This window comes from Puma concolor, chromosome F2, assembly GCF_028749965.1.
Source record: "Puma concolor isolate L17-30 chromosome F2, mPumCon1.1.hap2, whole genome shotgun sequence".
In the NCBI taxonomy this organism is placed as follows: Eukaryota; Metazoa; Chordata; class Mammalia; order Carnivora; family Felidae; genus Puma; species Puma concolor.
The window spans coordinates 60,070,352-60,089,467 of record NC_141684.1 but is presented as its reverse complement, the minus strand read 5'-3'; the positions used below and the strand labels follow the sequence as shown (position 1 = coordinate 60,089,467).

At 43.0% G+C, this 19,116-nt stretch overlaps 2 protein-coding genes across 6 annotated transcripts in view; one reads left to right on the top strand and one right to left on the bottom strand.

Moving 5' to 3' along the window:
* The window catches only part of JPH1 (junctophilin 1), an 85,546-nt gene extending 68,134 nt beyond the window's left edge, over window positions 1–17,412 (bottom strand). For all 4 annotated transcript variants that reach the window (XM_086695235.1, XM_086695237.1, XM_086695236.1 and 1 more), the window contains exons 1-2: window positions 16,893–17,412; window positions 10,332–11,091 (exon numbers count right to left, since the gene is read on the bottom strand). In XM_086695235.1, coding sequence (XP_086551361.1) covers window positions 10,332–11,091; window positions 16,893–17,271 — 1,139 coding nt within the window. In that variant the 5' untranslated portion in view covers window positions 17,272–17,412. The remainder of the gene's footprint in view (window positions 1–10,331; window positions 11,092–16,892) is intronic.
* A 250-nt stretch (window positions 17,413–17,662) lies between these two features.
* GDAP1 (ganglioside induced differentiation associated protein 1) overlaps window positions 17,663–19,116 on the top strand; it is a 47,721-nt gene continuing 46,267 nt past the window's right edge. Inside the window, exons 1-2 of one of the 2 annotated variants that reach the window (XM_086695239.1) lie at window positions 17,663–17,886; window positions 18,313–18,458. The gene's annotated coding sequence lies outside the window, so the exon portion shown is untranslated. Of the gene's footprint in view, window positions 17,887–18,246; window positions 18,459–19,116 lie in introns of both variants that reach the window. The other variant, XM_086695240.1, reaches the window with a different exon arrangement.

The window sequence follows — 19,116 nt, the reverse complement described above, 5'->3', positions numbered from 1 at the left end:
CTAGTATCGTATTTGGACAGAGCTGGCACTAAATAAATGTTTGCCAAAGGATGTTTCTTCGGCACAATAATTTGTGAGGGTGATATTTTGTTCCAGGATGTTGCCAAGAAAGAAACAGGCCAACAGATCTTGCTCACTGGGTAGGTCCTTTGAGCACAAATCTTAGAAAGCATAATTTCACAAATTCAAGAATAGATATTCTGATACCTGAATTGCATGGTCTTAAGGCAACAGATTCCTCCTAGTCCTTAACATGAGAAGTGCTTTATTTGTGCTTCTTTAAAAGAGCTGCCTCCAGTATCCTGGACATGGAATTCCTCTTTTGCAATGTGCCTCATAAATGTCTTTGTTCCTCAGGGTTGGGTCTGAGCTCTCTATGTATGGTACAAATCTGAATTCCAGGCTATGTTCCCTTTTGTCTTTGGGGCCAGCATCTCCCAATTCAAGAAGTCAAAATCCAAACCAATTTCCCTCTCTAAACCCATACTTTCCTCTCCGGTCCCTGTCTGAATAAACACTACTAGCATCCATCCAGTTGGCCAATCCTGAAACTCAGGGGTCACTCTGACTCTGCCTCTTCTAGGTTTGCCACATTTATTCAACCAACCATCAAGTCCTATGGAGTCTGCCCGGGACGCTGTCACCATACATTTTCTTCTTTCTATCCCCGCTGTCACTGCTTAGCTCAGCCCATGGGCTCTTACCTAGATTGCTAGTTAGCACATTACCACTTAATCGGCCTCCAATTGTATTGCCCCTTACTCTCCCCAGTCCCTGTATCACCTGCATCCAGAGTGATCTTTCTAAATTTGATCATTTAATTCTGCCTAAAACTATCAGTAGCTCTCCTCGGACTTTGGGATAATGTCCAAACTCCCCCTTTATAGGTCAGTGAGCCCCTCATCTCATCTCCACTTCATCTCTCAACACCCCCCACACCTAAGTAGTCTTTTTTCCAGCCATACCAAACATTTTACAATACCCCAAATACATGTGGGCCATTATCCTTTGTACCAGCTGGATACCACCTGCACAATCATGCCTCCGGCCCCAGGCTATGACTAAGCTCCTCCTATGTGCCAAGCTTGTAGCCAGGTGCCAATCACCTGAGAGGTAACTGCATTTTTATTTTTTGAGAGAGAGAAAACACATGTGCATGTGTGAGCAAATGAGGGAGGGATCTCATAAGTGTGAGATCATGACCTGAGCAGAAATCAAGAGTTGGCTGCATAATGGACTGAGCCACCCAGGTGCCTGGGTAATTGCAATTTTATCTGTCCTAACCAGGCTGTATGATTAGAAGAGCTGGATCCTAATCATAATACTACATTTACATAGTATGTCATCGATTAATATTATAAGAGTGATTAAAATCATTATTTCCCTGAGATAAAAAACCAAACCTTATAAAATGGGCTGGTAACTTAGAGTCTTTTCTGCAAGTTCAGACCAGGGTGTTAACTAACGTGTTAGCTAATGACCCTTCCAGGGCATTTTCATCTTTGCAAGGTATATATCAGTCACAGCTCAACTCATTCTCAAATTGCTAGGGTGAACAGGAGGGGTGGGAATGAGGGTCAAGGGCCGGCAGTGGGTGGGTATGGCCGCGTCACCAGACACTCCTCCATTCCTACTCCTTAACCTGAAAGTCCAGCTTCTATGGGATTTTTCCTTAACATGTTTTGACTTAGTAGGGTCCCCACATGAATATCAAACCTTTCCTTCAATGGATGGAAGTGAGTGTAGGAAATCTTGAAATACTAATTCAAAAAGCTCTTACACCAATGTAAAAAATTAAACAGGGATCTCTGGACCAAGCCAATTGAGATCAAAATTTGATGGACTTTATGTAGTAAAACTCAGCAAAATTTTAACCTTATTCAAAAGAAAACTGACAAAAATCTAACAGTTATTTGTTAATCTCTGGCACAATTATTTTTAAAATGTTAGAAAATGAATTAATGTATTTTACTTGACTTGAATAAGTTTCTTTCGGCACACAGGGAATTCCTAAGAAGATCTGACTTCAAAGAGTTGCACTCTTTTGGAGGCAATCTTGATTCCTTACATCTTAATTAAATTTCTGATAAAGAAGCTTATTTTGAATTGAAGCATATTATACAAATAAATGTGAAACACCAACTAAAATAGAAGGGCAAAATTATTAAAGGCTTATTTAGTTTTATTCTCAAGGGGCCGTTGTACTAAAGCTGAATGAGTTACATAAATACCTTTGGCATTTGTTGGATCCTGTTCCTAAACACAATGTTCATATTTCATCTATAATAAGAAAAGCATCTCAAAGATTTGCAAGGCACTAGTCTTGCAAGCGGCCAGTTTGGTGTCTTGAGTAAAGTGAGATTGGCGGAGTCAGCTTAATCCATGATGGAAAGTTGTGAGCGGGGTCCTCTGGCTGTCGGGCAGCTGCCGCTCAGAGGAGTCTCCTGGCTCTGTGAGCGTGCACGCAGAGCTCTGCCACTCACCCGCAGACAGAGGCTCTGTCTCCAGGAGCACATGGGATGGAACATGGATGCTATCACACTTGTGGCTTTCATCATGTATGTGAGAAAGTCATTGCTGCTTTAACTCTTCGTATTTACGGCATCAGGAAAATGTCACGTTTCAGAGATAAAGGAGATCGAACCTGCTGCGGTTTGTACCGTCTAAGCCAACTCTGATTTCTATAGTTAAAACAAGGGTGACATGTGTCCCCAAAACCTGGCTTACCCTCCCCTTAGAACGTTGTCTTTTTGCTCCAGTTTTCACCAAGTTGATCTCCGCTGGACTGAACACTACCTCGTATCCCATGCACACCACACACAGCATCTCCTCCTTATGTTCTCTGTTTAATCAAAGTGGAAAGCCATGCCTCTATGATCCCCAGGTTTAAAAAAGTATGTTTCTAATGGCCCGGAAGTCTGGATAACTGTGTGACCCTCTCATTATTACGGCATAAGACTAATTTTCGTGACATTTGTATTGCTTGAACCTACTTGTTAAATCATTAGAACACCCGGCCACCTCCAGGCCTCAGTTTCTGAACGGGGCTGGACTCGAGAGGGCAGGTGGAAGAGTTTTTTCAAGAAAGATCTTCAGAAACAAGATTCCCATAACACAGTAGGTTCCCCTGTTATGTGTAATGACCCACTAAATTTTCACAAGGTTCCCATAACACAGTAGGTTCCCCTGTTATGTGTAATGACCCCCTAAATGGCGACACATCTCACAAAACGTAAACTATATGTGGTTATTTACAGTTTATAAAGCCCTATGATACCCACTCTCTCATTCAACTGTTAAAACAACTCTCCTGTAAAGAAAGAGGCAACTATCAATTCCCATTTACAATAACTTTTTTGCACCCCGGCCTGAGTGTATTAATGAAGCCTCTGGAAGCTGCTTGTAGAAGAGCTGGTGATAACAGGGAAAGGGGTGACGGGTAGCAGAGGTTGATATGGAAGAGTACAGGAGGCCTAAATAAGGCAAATAATTAATGCTCTCCTCAGTAGTGAATTCCCATATTTTAGGTGATTTCCTCCAAAATCACTTTACCTACTTAACAGCCTCTTCATTAAAATGGCTTACAAGGCATTACAGAAAAATTCAACCTTCCTGAAAAAAAAAAAAACCACTGACGTTAAAAACTGAACATTAACCAGAGCCCCAGCAGATCATCTACAATGGTCTGATAATCTACAATGGTTTTTAAAGATATGATAGGACTACTAACATTACAGAAAAGAAAGATAGAATATAAAGTAGAATTTTGATTTGCAAAAGAGAACGAGAATCCTTTTCTCCAACTGAATTTAAGAATTTCAAATTCCTGGCTCTTCACAATAACTTGGAAGAGACTCAGCTTTTTTTTTCTAAAATTGGGAGAAGTTTAATTTGGATCCATAATGTGCACTGACTCATGGTTGACTCTGGGTTTTAATTACTAATAAGTGAAGTGAATCAAGTCAAGTAATCTTGTGAGGAACTGTTCCATTGAATGCTATTTTTTGAGCTTAAGAAAAATGACCAGGAAAAAGAAAGAGGTAAGACAAGAAAAACTTTCAAAAGGAAAAAAAGACAAGTGAGCATTCGGCGAACAGGTTTTTAAAAAACAGTAAGCTCTTAGGCTCTGCTCTGATTTATCCCATATTTTGGTGATGTCAACCAGGTAGGGATGAGCTAATATTTTTATAGTGAGTATAAGCTGACTTCCTGGAGTTTCCATATCTGTTTACGGGAAGCACTCACATGTATCACTGGACCAGCTCACACTTATGAAGAATGGAGATAAGAGTTTGCCTTAACCTCAAGTTCTTATTTCCCAGCCTTGCCTTTGTTATGATTTTTTAATGCTGTTGACACAGTTAAGGAAAAAGGTACCTGTAACATGCACTTTTGCATTTTCTGTACTTCCTTCACTACGGTCAGATTATAGCATGATGAATTATGAGAGCTGTTTCCTTCCTTTAAAGCTGGTTTATAAATGCCCAAGAAAACAGAATTAGAAGTGTTTATAGCCTAAGTAGTGAGAATTTAATTCACTCATTCATCAAATATTTACCGGAGCCCTTACCAAAGTGCCCTGATCTAAACTAGCTCCTTGGGTGTACCAAAGTGAGCAAAGCTGCTTTCAGGGCCTGGCTTTCTGATCTAGTTGGAGAAAGAGATGTGAAACAAACATACTGAACTAGACGAGAGCTCAGACAAATGGGCCTTTAGGTGGAAGGGGGTGGCAGTAGAGTGGGAGGGTATGAGGTTGGGTAAACCCTCCATGAAGAGGAGACTTGATGCCTAGACCTGAAGACAGAGCAGCCCTGAGCAGCTGGCTGGGGCCAGGGCACCAGGAAGAGGGAAGGGATGAGCAAAGATGTCCTTTAGAACTTCAGGAAAGCTGTCGTGGCTGAATCATTCAAGCCATGGAAGAAACAGGGAGAGTGGTAAGAAATCATAAAATACCTTTTTATTTAAAAAAATTTTTTTTAAACATTTATTCATTTTTGACAGTGAGAGAGACAGAGCATGAGTTGGGGAGGGGCAGAGACAGAGGGAGACACACAATCTGAAACGGGCTCCAGGCTCTGAGGTGTCAGCACAGGGCCCGACACAGGGCTCAAACTCATGGACTGTGAGATCATGACCTGAGCGGAAGTCGGACGCTTAACCGACTGAGCCACCCAGGCGCCCCTTAAAATACCTTTTTAAATGAAAAAGCATGGGGTGCCTGGGTTAAGCATCCAAATTTGGCTCACGCAGGTTCATGGGTTCAAGCCTCATGTCAGGCTCTGTTCTGACAGCTCAGAGCCTGGAGCCTGCTTCAGATTCTGCATCCCCCTCTCTCTGCCTCTCCCCCCCTCATTCTTTCCCTATCCCTCTCTCAAAAATAAACATTAAAAAAAGTATGGAAAATATGTCTTTTATGTAGGAGTTTTGAAAAAAATGATGTCATTTTTCATATTCAAGTCCAAACCTGGCAACATGGAATCCAATCTCTAGTTGTGAAAACAGGTGCAGCAGGCACACCTGTGCACCAGTTCCTTGGGCTTCAGGCCTCCACATTCGACCTGGTGCTTCTGTCCCCTGTACAACTGCATCTGTGACAAGCTGGCAGGGAGAGTGCTGGGCCAGGGACAGCACAGGGCTCCCTCCTGACATTACTGGCCCTGCTGTTACCCCCTGAAGTTCAGGAGAGGCTGGGAGCAGCAGTCACTGACATGTCACGGTAGTCCTGGAAGCCTGCCCAGTCGAGTGAGCACCGTCCCAGCTTCAGGCAGTCTGGCCACAGAGTCAGAGAACAGGGTAACTATTCCATTCCACTCTACACTCCCACCTTACTTCCTTTCTTTGAATCTGTGTGCTTCAACGAAGGCAGTACAAACAAATGCCTAAGGTTCTCAATTGCTTTAAATTTTTTTCAAATGTTTATTTATTTTTGAGAGAGAGTGGAAATGGGGGAGGGGCAAAGAGAGGGGGGGACAGAGGATCCGAAGTGGGCTCTGTGCTGACAGCAGTGAGCCCGATGTGGGGCTTGAACTCACAAACCGTGAGATCATGAGCTGGACCAAAGTTCAAAACTCAACTGACTGGGCCCCCCAGGTGCCCCAGGTTCTCAACTGCTTTAAGCCAGCTCTCTTCCATCCTTTAGCATGATAACCATGTCCTCTGGGGCTCAGAGTCTACAAACCTCTTCTTTTGTCTACATCCTTTTCTAAACGATCTTTTTCCAGAGAAGAGTGGTTCTCTGAGGGCCACTCATATGCTATCTCAGCCAAATGCCTCACTTTAAAACTCCTTAAAATATTTTTCTCAAGAAACAGTACTCTGAACATGTCTTAAGAAATTACTGAAGACAAGAGTTAAATGGGGTAAAAATGCCCAAATGAGAACTGTCATTGAAACAACAGGTATGGAAGGGTGATCTTGGGCACAGCGCTGGTCTCAGCCTCTGAATGTGAGGGGCTTGAGATATTCAGAGCTGCTCCCCTACATCTGGAACCTTTCTTTAAAAACAAGGGTGAGACAGTTTCTCAATTCTAGCAGGTGATTTTTACCCACAGGACCAAGACAAAAAGGGGAGAAAACATTTTGTTAAATCTTACACAGCTGGTACTTTTTAGATCAGAACAGAAACCTGAGGAAAAGTTACAGGAGTCAGCAAATTAATAGTACCCCTTAGAGTTTTCACTCTTTCTTTTAAAAAATGTTTATTTTTGAGAGAGACAGTGTGAGCAGAGGAGGGGCAGAGAGAGAGGGGGACAGAGGTTCCAAAGCAGGTTCTGCACGCTGACAGCAGTGAGCCCAATGCGGGGCTTGAACTCACAAACTGTGAAATCATGACCAGAGTTGAAGTCAGATGCTCAGCCAACTGAGCCACCAGACGCCTCAGAGCTGTCACTTTTTAAGTGCTAACCTGCTAGTAAAGGATCAGTATCTACTGATTCTTTATCTGCTGAATTATTTTTACTATCTACTGGTAACATTATTCCCCACGTTCTCTTATCTGTAAGAATTAAACAGGGGCCACAATAAGTCTTCTGAAATACGCCTCCTGTGCATTTCCTACGGAGATACACCACTACTCCCTATTCAACGAAGCAAAAGAAAGGTCCACAGACCTTCTTGAGTTTCTGAGCTCAAGTTGGTTGGTTCCATGTCCCCTGATCTCCCCGAGGAGGATATAATTATTTTCTCTCAAAGCCAACTTGAAGCTTTGCTTCAGAATAATATAAGGTGATGGTACACAAATGGATCCAACTCCCTGATACTTAAGTAACAAAAATTCTCCACAGCCTATGAAATAACAGCAACAGAATAATGATTAGCACTATCTGGGTGGCAAACTAAGATGGTCAGTAACTATTAAAGTTATCATCTCCCTCTGTTGCTAATGGCGAACAAGTGATTTTGAGAGCAGCAGCTGCCAGGAGGTAGTTATTTCTAGTTGTTAGTTTGCCATTACTGGGGCAGGATGAGGGGGAGAATGTCACCTTATGTTGTTAAACTTTTGCTATTTTGTAAAACCAAAACACTAACAGTAACTACTGGAGGGTCCAGGAAGTACTGAGCAGATACTGAGACATTATAAAGAGCCATGGTTTATGACAATATAGCAAGAAGTCCCCCCACCCCCCAGCAATCTCCAAAACCTTAATGGAAGCTTTTTTTTTTTCTATTATTTATTCATTCATTCATTTAATGAGAGCATGCTTTCATGCTGGGGCAGGGGAGATACAGAAGGAGAGATGGAGAATCCCAAGCAGGCTCCAGGCTAAGCATGGAGCCCAGTGTTGGGCTCAATCCCATGATCCTGGGCCAAAATCAAGAGTCTGAGGCTCAACCAATGAAGTCAGCCAGGTGTCCCTCTCTTTGTTTAAAAAACAAAAAAACAAAAAAGCTTTCAAAAGAATGTAGAACTTTAAACTCAGAGCTACTGAAGGGGAATGTCAATCCATCAGCTATTTTCTACAAAAACAAGTGGCAAAACTCTATATCTGAAGTGTCATTAAAGCAAGGAATCTGGAAAGAGGAGTAAACAATGAAAGTAAGGAAGACATAAAAGGTTACCTGAGAATTTTGTTTTCTCTATTGCATTATCCAAATAGTATACATATATTTTTTACTGTAGTTAGAAGAGTTAACATGATATGTACCCTCGTAACAAATTTTTATGTGCACAATACAGTATTGTTAACTGCATGCACAATCGTCTTGCTTAACTGAAACTTTATACCTGTTCAACAGCAGCTTCCCATTTCCTCCTCCCTCCAGCCATTGACGACCACAATTTTAGTCTCTATTTCTAGGAGTCTGGCCATTTTAGACACCTCACTTAAGTGGAATCATGCAATATCTGTCCTGTGACTGGCTTATTTCACTTACTATAATGAATTGAGCATTGAAAAGATAGCTAGGTGAAATTTTTAGGAAGTAGTTAACTGGCCAAAAGTATATTTGATTAAAAACTATACAACACAGTAATCTCAAACTATATTACCAGTACCCCCAAAAGATTTTCAACAGAGAGGATGTGGCTAGCACTTGGGTAGGAGTTTATGATACTAGTATAATCCGACATCCTTGCATTACAAGCCTTTCCCTTTCATTATGTAGATTCCTCCCATTTAAACTAATCATAAAAGTCAATAATTAAAACAAGCTTAAGAAAATCATTTGCTAGAGTGTCCTGCACAGTTTTACTTTGCATCTGCAGAGATCAAACTGCTTCTACTAGGATCACTAGGTTGTAAGGTGAAAGCAAATGGAAAAATCCAGGAGTGCATTTAAAATTAGACGCCAGGGCATAACCAAAGGTATAGCACTAGCTCAAAAGTTAGCTGAGGGCCAGGAAGCCAGTAAGATTAGAGGTGCCAAGTATCCCATCTATAAGCAAACCGAAAAGCAAGTAATTCAACGCTTGGCTATTAGGGAAACTGTGGTCTAAAATAAAATATGCTCAACAGAGAAGGGCAGAGAGGCCCTTCCCAAAAGTTTATGCTAATTAACAATAAGCAATATTAACTTTAAAATAGGAGGAGTTTGGGATAAAGATGGAAACCCTGAAAACTTTTGACACCTATCTCAATATAACACAAAAAACATGACCTCTTCATTTTCCAAGTAATGTTTCAGATACTCAGAAGTAAACAGTGACCATAAAGTTTTTATTTTTTAAAGAAACGTCAAAAGTCTGAAAGTATAAGGTTGAACCTTGCGCAAGCGCCATTTTTTGAACACCAAGAAGTTCAAGTATCAGAAATTTTGTATGGTTCAACCAAAGAAAAGAGAAGCTTAATACAATGCTAAGAATAAAAATCTGAAGACACGCTAATATTCTGTGGCTTCCAAAGGACATTTACTTCTACAGGAAAATATTACTGAAGCAAGAAAAGGGTTTTTAATATTCTATGCTAAATGTACGCCTCAAGTCACATGATACTGTGGCCATTCGGTGGCCATGTAAATAAGCCTAAAAATCATATTTTCCATTTATAACCATCTTTTTTTTCCTTTTTTTGTCTACAATATGACAATTCTATTCCCAATAGATTTCTCCATCCCTCTCTTTGGACCCCAAATCCAGCTATTCATGGCAAAACTTCAAGCACATAGTCCTTCTGTGCCCACATACACCCCACTTCTCAATCTATAATTCATCGCGATCTCCTACTCACTCCATCCCTTCTCTACTGCTCTACTTTCTTCCAACTTTGGCACGCTGACAGTCCCATCTGTCCATGGCAGGTTCCCCCCACCCCTTTCCTTTTAATACACCGGTGATCTAATCATTCCAGCATAGAATGTGACAATTTGTATCGGCCTTAGTCCCTCTGCCATTCCCATACAGTTGAGCTCTGTTGTTGTAAACAATGCATAGGAGATTTGGTCTTGTAACTTTCCATTTCTGCCATATCTAGATCTTGGTGGCTTTCTCAAAAAAAAAAAAAAAAAAAAAAGAAAGAAAAAAGAAAAAGAAAGAAAAAAAGAAAAAATCATTCTCTGTGGTAGTATTAAAACAAAACAACACACCCCTGAAAGTAACTTTCTCGATTCCTGAATATGTGCACAGTCTGAGTGACCCGACGTTAAGTATTAGGGAAGTCGTTTGTGACAGCAGGGGGATCTCAACGTGCTTCCACATTTTGCGATGACGGCCAGGTTCAGAATAGTGCAGGTACATTTCTGACTCTCATTCCATTGGAATTAATCATTTTCTAACTTTGATTCTGATAGTTACAGAAGCAAATATGGTGATGTTACCAACAGAATGACAACCAAAATATTTGATATCCCACTGTTTTGAACGACCATGCACAACCACCCGCCCTGCATTTACATACCTTGAATTTGCTATTTCCACTTTGGTTCTCGCCATGGCAGCTGCCCTTTGCGCGCCTTCAATTGCTCGGTCCACCTTCTCCCTAGTTTTTGTATTTCTTATTGGTATAAGCTGCTTCCTTATTCCACGGACCAGAATATTATTTTTGTATTTCCCCTCTTCTTTGGAGCCGTCGGGAAACACGGTGCAGCCATATCCATGCCTCTTGTTATTTGCCCACTCTCCTTCATATTTCATGCCGTTGGAGCGCTCGCTAACGCCAAAACCATTTCGCTTGTCGTTCTTCCACTCGCCCATGTAGGTTTCCGTGGTGGTGGCATCGACGTGGTCTTCCACCGGGCAAAAATCACAATCTACGTCGCCGAAGCTGATCGTAGAGTTGGCATCGCTGGAACTAATTCTGCTCATGGCCGCGTCGCTGCGGACCGAGCTGCGTTTGCTGGAGATGGAAGACTTGGATTCGGACTTGCGAAGTTTCATGCTTCCGAGAAGGGAGCCCCTTCGGAAGAGGCCGCCCTTCTTCTTGCCCGCGAGCTCCGCGTCGGCGTGGAAGTTGAGCACGAAGCCGCCGCGGGTGCCGGCGGGGCTGTCGGCAGCGGCCGCGGCATCGTGGAGCACGCTGCCATTGCTCTGCTCGCTGCGCAGCGAGGCCATGGACGTGCGCAGCGGCGAGCGGATCACGGTGGCCATGCCGTAGGGCACGCTCTGGCGCACGCCGTAGCCATGCCGCATGCCGCCGGCCCATTGGCCCTGGTAAGTACCTTCGAGAGAGACGGCAAGAAAGCACAATGTGAGTTGGGGGCGGAAGGGGTGCGATCTCGCCTGCCAGCACCTGGGTGCGTCCCAGGAGAGCCCGGTACTCAGAGCAGGCAGGTTCACGGTCAAATCCTACACGTATCCAAGTCAACTCTAAGTGACACCTTACGTTTCATCCACTTGTGGGTTCCCGCCCTGTAATTTTGTGTCAGTGGTTTCAATGTAATTGTTTAGCATTTTCCAAGTTTGGTCATTTTCCTTTTCATTTAAAAATTTATACGAATGTTTCAGATGAAACCACCACTTTCTAATACAAAAAGAGTGATCGTTAGAAAACAACTTTTCTCCCCTGATCAAAATCCCTCATAGGAAGGCAGTGTCACAGAAGATGAAATGAGTTCTCTTCCTGAATTTTAATTTTACTCATTCAGCTGAAAAGCTCTAAAAGCTCTAGGTCTGTCACAATAACATTCCAACAAGCTAAAAGACTTAAAATTGTTAATGATCGGGACATGGGTCATCAAACACATTATTTTACTTTACATTTTCTTTCTTTCATGTTCACCATCTTTTTTTAGGGCAGGGAAAACTTTAATATTTAGGATTAGATTTGGGAGAAATTTTTGAAGCAAAGACTGATTTGACATATATGATACAGATCCTGAATATTGTGGGACATGAAAAAAACGGGCAATTTAACATTTTGTACTTCCAGGTGAAATGGTCAAAGATTTGCCCTGTACTCGTTGCCAGATTTCTGCTTTCTCCCGTCATTCTCTTCATGGATTTCCCTAGTCACTGCCACTACATGAGCCACATCATGGACTAGAAGCACTCAGAGAGCAGGAGTTCCCTCCTAAGCGAGAGCAAAATTTCCAGTCTCACGGCTTATGTGTCTTGTGGTCTGCAGGTGTTGATGACTTTATAGTAAACAGCTATGATGGCTCAAAAGAATATGCTATTTACCCCTAGAAAAACTGGACTAAGGCCAAAGTAAAACTTCCATTCTTTAACAGTCTGGAATTCATCTCAGAGCAAAGGGGTGTTTGACAGTGTCCCTCAAAACTCTGTTGACACCAGATCACTTCAATGAATATTATGCCTTTTTAGGAATAGGATAATCTCTAATCTAAAGCATTTGTGCTCAGTAGACTTTTCTATTAAACAAGTTAGCAAAATAACATAGTGCTGCTTTTAAAATAATCACATGAAAAACTGAATACTAAAATTAGGGAACTTATGGGTGGCTCAGTCAGCTGCAGGACTCTTGATTTTTAGCTCAGGTCATGACCTCACAGTTTGGGAGTTTGAGCCCCGCGTTGGGCTCTGCCCTGGTGGTATGGAGCCTGCTTGGGATTCTCTCTGCCCCTTACCTGCTCTCTCTCTCTCTCAAAATAAATATAAGTAAACTTTAAAAAATATTAGGGAACATAGGGAAAAAATTGAATTTAGGAGTTTAGAATTTTCTTTTCAAAATCAAGGCCATTTCCTTTACTTAAAGGCACATTTAAAATTTTTTTTTTCAACGTTTATTTATTTTTTTTGGGACAGAGAGAGACAGAGCATGAACGGGGGAGGGGCAGAGAGAGAGGGAGACACAGAATCGGAAACAGGCTCCAGGCTCTGAGCCATCAGCCCAGAGCCTGACGCGGGGCTCGAACTCACGGACTGCGAGATCCTGACCTGGCTGAAGTCGGACGCTTAACCGACTGCGCCACCCAGGCGCCCCGAGGCACATTTTAAATTACAGTATCCCCCAGAAGTTATCTAGAAATTTTAAGATGTAAGTATTTCTGTATGATTCATAGTAACTCACAATATCATAGAAAATAAATTACAGCGATATAATTATTTGATGTAATCAAATGTCTTGACCTCTCTCAGTTTCTGATTATATAGATCCACCTTGCAGTCGCCTTTCATTTTATATTGCTACACACAGATTTCCACTGTGTGGCATACATTTACTTTTTAAATACTGAGCAATGATGCTAGTGGTTTTGTACCATTGTGTTAATACGTGATTATTTCATTACATTTAGACGTTAAAACTGTAATGGATCCAAAATCAAAAGTTTTGACTCATTTCAAGACTACCTTCTCTTTTTGTTTATTCTGATATATTTATGTCCTATAAACAGACCTAACAGCAGGGCAACAATGAAATTCTAGGATGCCTGGTACTGTGAATGTCCTATTCTAGGCAAATGTAAAAGTTTGAACCTGACCTTTATGAACTTCTAAGAAGGTAGGTGGGCCATAGCTTTCTCAAAAGGAGTAAACCCAAAAGGATAAGATAGTCATTTAGACAATTCAGGTTAAGAAGGTTTCTACTGAATATTAGCCATTTCCAAATACACCACCTTAACAGGGAAGGGAATTAAATTATTAGGATATTTGAAGTTTGACTTTTCCTTTGTCTATATAGATAAAATACAAGTTCTAGGATAAAAGTTCTACAACTTGACTTACATGTACTAAAACAACCTTTTTAAAAAATATTTTGTTTAGATAAACAAGGGATCCTATAATCATCTCCTACCTTTCTACATCATGGCAAGTTAATTTTGCAAAAATAGTTTCCAAAGGTGCTATTTGAGATCAATTAAGTTTTATACTTTTAAAATGCAACCATATCATCTTAGTAAATGTTTAACAGTGAGGGAGAATTAATAAGTAGCTTCCTTGAACTGGTATCTCCAAAAGTAAGACAAGCATTCAGAATTTCCAAATAAGTACTGCTTGAAAATCCAAGCAGTTTGAGGCAATAGCAGTAATTAGAAAGTTTATCTCTATGCTTAACTGTCAAACAGGGAAGTGGGGGGTGGGCAACAGCATTGGCCACATTCCCATCCTATTTTGTTAAATCACAGTATATGGAAGACTTCCTCCATAGAATTGCTAAAAACCAATTTACAGTCAAACTGTTAGTAGTTCATCTGAAATTTAAAATAGGGTTAGTCAATGAACTTAGGAAAAAAGGGTTTCTATTTTTATGAAGCAGGTGGGTACCAACTTCTCCCCGCTGTCCAAATAAAGTTCTAATTAGTTCCTCTCCATTCCTCAAATAAAGATGCGTATTTCACAAGTGTAAAAAGTATTTTGATGGGTTTTAAGTTACGTTCTATGATTTTTCATCTGGGAGCTGGTTTTCTAGATATAGCCATTTTAACTACATTTTAACTTGTAGTGGAAGGCATCCAGTTCCAGTAAAATGTATACTGTGCTATGCCAAACTTACATTTACGTGCTATGAATGGGCATATGCAAGCATATACAGTTGATAAAGCAATGCATCTTCCTAGATATTTTCAATAGTTTTATGACTGGTGGAAAAAAATGAGGTGCAGATCAGAAGTTATGCAAAAAATTCTGGGCACCTAGATGTGATTTCATTACTATGGTACTAATTTATTTTTAATTAATTTTCAGGCAAGTTCTATGCCAGCAACACTTCACACAAATTACTGATAAAATAAGTGGTACTTCCCACATGAAACTTCTAGTTTAATGTCATCACAAAATACATGGAATCATATTTTCCCTAAGTTTGACAGAAGGTGCACAGGGATGGGCATGTGGTGGTGCAGAGACAAAAATAAGCTAATTCTTAAGTAAGAATAGGGAAGGTGATATTTCCTATTTTGGCCCAAACTTTTGTATAAAATAAGTTCTTGCAATATACCTCTACTTAGAGCACCACTTCATGATTAAGGACCTTCTAATTAAATGGAGTGACATATGAAAGAAAGCAGAAAATCAACTTGCACAGAGGAGACCCTGAAAGTGATTTTTAAGGGTTTTTTTTTCCCTTCCTAATTGGTAGCATATTTGATTTCTTTTAATAGAAAAGGAAAACCACAGTCCTATGGTGATGCCAAATTTTAAGGGTTTAAAAAATTTTTAAGTTAGTTTTAAAGCAGAAGGCAGATTATCCATAAAGTCATCCCAGTCACTTAACTGAGCTTCTAAAACACATAGAGGACCTTTGCTATGCTGCATATTTTATATATATATATATATACATACACACATGTATTTTATTGCTACATATTATATATATATATACATGTATTTTATTGCTAAGTGTAATGAATATTCTAAACTAAGAGATGTTGTTTAATGAGTAGTAACTTTTAAAAGACGAATTTATTTTTAACCTTCCCAAACTGAAGAGAACGATCCTTGTCCTTCCTAAAAGGTTGTAAAATAACACGCACATTTAAAAAATAAATTTTGCATTCTACTTTTGAGCATGGAATTTAGTTATATTACAGATCTGGGGCCTCCAATAAAATCCAATCACAAGCTAGCATATTTATAGGGCTGTCAACCAAGGCACTATATGCCCATTCAGAACATTTAAGGGCCCGAATTAACTACTGTGGAGCTCAAGACCCATGCGACCCTTATAAAAGTATTATGGAAACAGTCCCCCCCGCCTTAATCCATGAGAACCATATCCTTTATTTATACTGTGGGATGGAAAGATGTCCGTTTTATCGAATTCTACCATTGTACTGTTTTGCATCTGAAATACAGCCCAAGTGTTCTGAGTAACTGAAGTGTACAAATTGTATAAGCTTTTATATAAGTAGTGGCCTAACTGAGGTTGCAGTGGGCTGGAGAAACTTTTAATTGGATCCTTTTCATACCCTTCAGCTCTGAGCTGCATAATTACGAAGCTGACACTGCCTCCTATAACCCTTTTCAATTAACTATGATTATGTTTATTACCAGAAAATGTATTTTGCCAAAGTATAACCCATTCATCCTCCACTTATTGCACAAGGAAATTCATCAGGTTTTGCACCTGTTTCAGTAATGTATACTTTTTGTAATTTAAAAAAAAAAGGACTCTGCCTCTACACAATTCATTTTGCAAATACTGTTAAATATTAAAATAAGGTGATTTTGTGCATAGCCAGCATGTTGAGGTCATACAACTTAATGCAATTTGGTGATTCCATATTGCCACTCTCTGGAGTAAAGTGGCTAACTTAGCAACTGCAGGACCAGAGCTTTCTAATATATTTCTTAAAACGGAGGCTTCCTCTTTCCTTTCTGAGACATTTTCCTAGTAATTTGCCCAAAGCTCTCCAGGTCAACAATGACTACCAACCATTCTTTTGATTGAAAGCCACTACTTTAAGGAACGAATGAAAACTAGGAAGAAAAACCCACACCCTCTGAGCCCCACCTGCATCAGGTGGCCTCTCCACTTCCATAGCTAGGATATTTCCAAATGCACTCCAAATAAGGCACAATTCCCCTACATCCTAGTTATGGGGTTCTGTTTTCTATCTTTAGGCTACGAGAGGACCAGAAGCGAAATACGACTCCACGTGAAACCAATCCGGGGAGCGGTCAGCACCGACCGCCAGGCTCACAAGCCCAGGGCGTTCGCTCTAACTCCACGGGAGTGGCGTTTTCAAACCCGGCCGGGAGAGGGAGGGATCAGGAACGTAATGTGACGGGCTCAAGTGACAGCGTCCTCTCTCCAGCCCAACCCACCCGGGCGGCGCTCCCTCCTGGTGGCAGTGCAGCGCTGGCGCCGGCCAGGTATATTCACGCCTTGCTCCCCCGGGTGTGGACACACAGCCCGTTCCAAGAACCAGGGCAGATCAAACCCCCGCGCACTAGTCGCGTCTCCACGCTGGCGCGGGAGGTGGGTGGGAGGCTTTCCCAGGTGTTTTGGCGGGTTTCCGGACACGTGCGCCTCTCGTCCTCCCCGCTTCCCCGCAGCCTGGGCAAAGCCCACCGCACCAGCTCACGGAGCAGCCGAGCCGCCTGCGACGCTGCTCACCTCCGTCCCCGTAGGTCTCCACGCCGTACCCGTCCTGCAGCCCGTTACTCCAGGTACCCTCGTAGCGAGCGGGGGTGCACAGGCTCTGCCGGACCCCGTAGCGCCCCTTGAAACCATGTGACCACTCCCCCCGGTACATCCACTTGCCCTTCGTCTCCACCCCCAGCCCGTGCCGCTTGCCCTGCGCCCAGTAGCCCTGGTAGGTGTTGCCGCTGGGCCAGGTGTAGCCTCCAGCCACCTCGAAGCCGTGCGACCAGGAGCCCGAGTACTCGCCCTGGCCCTTGGGCCCCGTGCAGATGCCATGCCCGTGCGCCTTGCCCTCCTCCCAGCCGCCGCAGTAGGTGCCGCCATCGTCGAAGTCGAACCTTCCGCCCGTCATTCGGGGGGCAGCCCCGGCGCGCTCCCCGCGGGGGCACGGACGCGGGCAGAGCTGGGCACGGCAGGGTGTAGCTCGGGGATGGGGGCCCGGCGGGCGAGCTCACGACAGCGCCCCGGGCAGCTCGCGCCGCCGCTCGGCTCCAGTCCGACGCCGCCCCCGTCCTCCCCTCTTCTTTCGCCGCCGCCACCGCCGCCTTCCTCCTCCTCCTCCTCCTTCCCCGCCGCCGCCCCGGCCAGCGCCGCGCGCGAGAGGACAGCCCAGGCTCCGGAGCGGACCTTCAGCTGCTCCCGCCCGCCCACGTGAGCCGGGCGCCGCCCCGCGCCCGCCCCTCGTCCCCTCCCCGGGCGCCGAGGCCCGGCCCCGCGGCGCTCCGGCCCCACCCGGCCCTGCCCCCAGCCCCGGGAGCCAACGCTTCCCCGGCGGGCGGGCGAGCGCGGGGAGCGGTTGGCGCGCGTGTGTTCGCGCAGTGGGATGCCGGTGGGGGGCGAGTGTACCCAGGGACGCGCGAGAATCCCTGCCGGTAGACGAAGGCGCGGCTGCATGTGTGGGGGCAGCTCGCGGGCGGCGGAGCCTCCTGTGTTTGTGTTTGGGGTTTATCAAAGTGGTTAAGCTCCTGTAAGTGCGACCACGTGTGCGTTGAGGGAAAACTCCTGTATGCGTGTTTGTCTGCATGGGGTTTGTAGTTGCATTTTTTCGGCATTCCAACTTGTGTACTGTTGCATTTGTCATGCTCAGCTGTCATCGTGAATTAACAGCTCCTAGATAGATGTATGCATGTGATATAAATCTCCGGCAGCCTAGATATAATTGTGCAGAATGTTCTTTTACACCTACCCATTTCTAAGCACATGTGTTTGCATTTATTTAATGAAGATACTGGGCGGGGGGAGCAATGAAATTTGAAAAGGCGCAGACTAAATAGATTAGCTTTTTATTTGTAATAACGAAGAGGATGTTTTTCATCTGTCTTTCCAGGGGTATGAGCTATTTCCTTTCACATCAGAGCCCCTAATGCCTCATTTGTTCTTCTGACAACCTTAGAAATTCTTCAGTCAGGAGCTATGTACCCAACAGGCAGACAGAGCAGTCTTTGAATATTGTGTAAGTATCTGGAATGTACACCTGGTACCTCTCCACCGGTATCCACAGTTTACCAAAGTAAATAGAAGATCTCAAGGAGGAATATGGTAAGTAAGACAGTGCTTAATCTAAACTTACAAAAAGCCTGTGACCTAAAAAACTGGGGACAGGTGTCAGCTGATCTACTTTCCAGCTACAACACTGCTTTGTTGAATTCACTTTAGGCAACTCTTTTGAACTTGCAAACCTCTGTGTCACTATCTGCCTAATGGGAATGACAAGATTTGTTTGCCCCTCTCTATGTTAGATAATAACTGAGTATGTTGTGGTATAGTGCAAAACCAAGAATTAGGGATTTGGTAAAAGGCAAGTTGAATAAGTTAGTATTGTCTCTGGTGAAAGCAGGCATTGGTCTCAACCTCACCCTCAAAATATTTATGGGAGACACCTCTCTGTGGTTCATCGCCTGGAGTCTTAGGTTGGCCTCTCAAGGACACTGCTTTGCAGAGTATTCATGATATTCCTAGGCTGAGAGGCTTTTGGATGACTGGGGGAGCACCAGAGGCTGCCAAAGTTTCTCTCAGTAGGTATTTGATAATCAGATAAAAATGATCTGATGTCAGGGTGTCAGGGTAAGGGAGCAGGAGAAAAATAGATTAAACTACACAGGAAAGGAACCGAAATTGACCTTGATTGGCTCTATCTCAGGATTGGAGCTGGCCTTTCCTGCTTATCTGGCTGAAATACTGAAAGAAAAATCTCAGT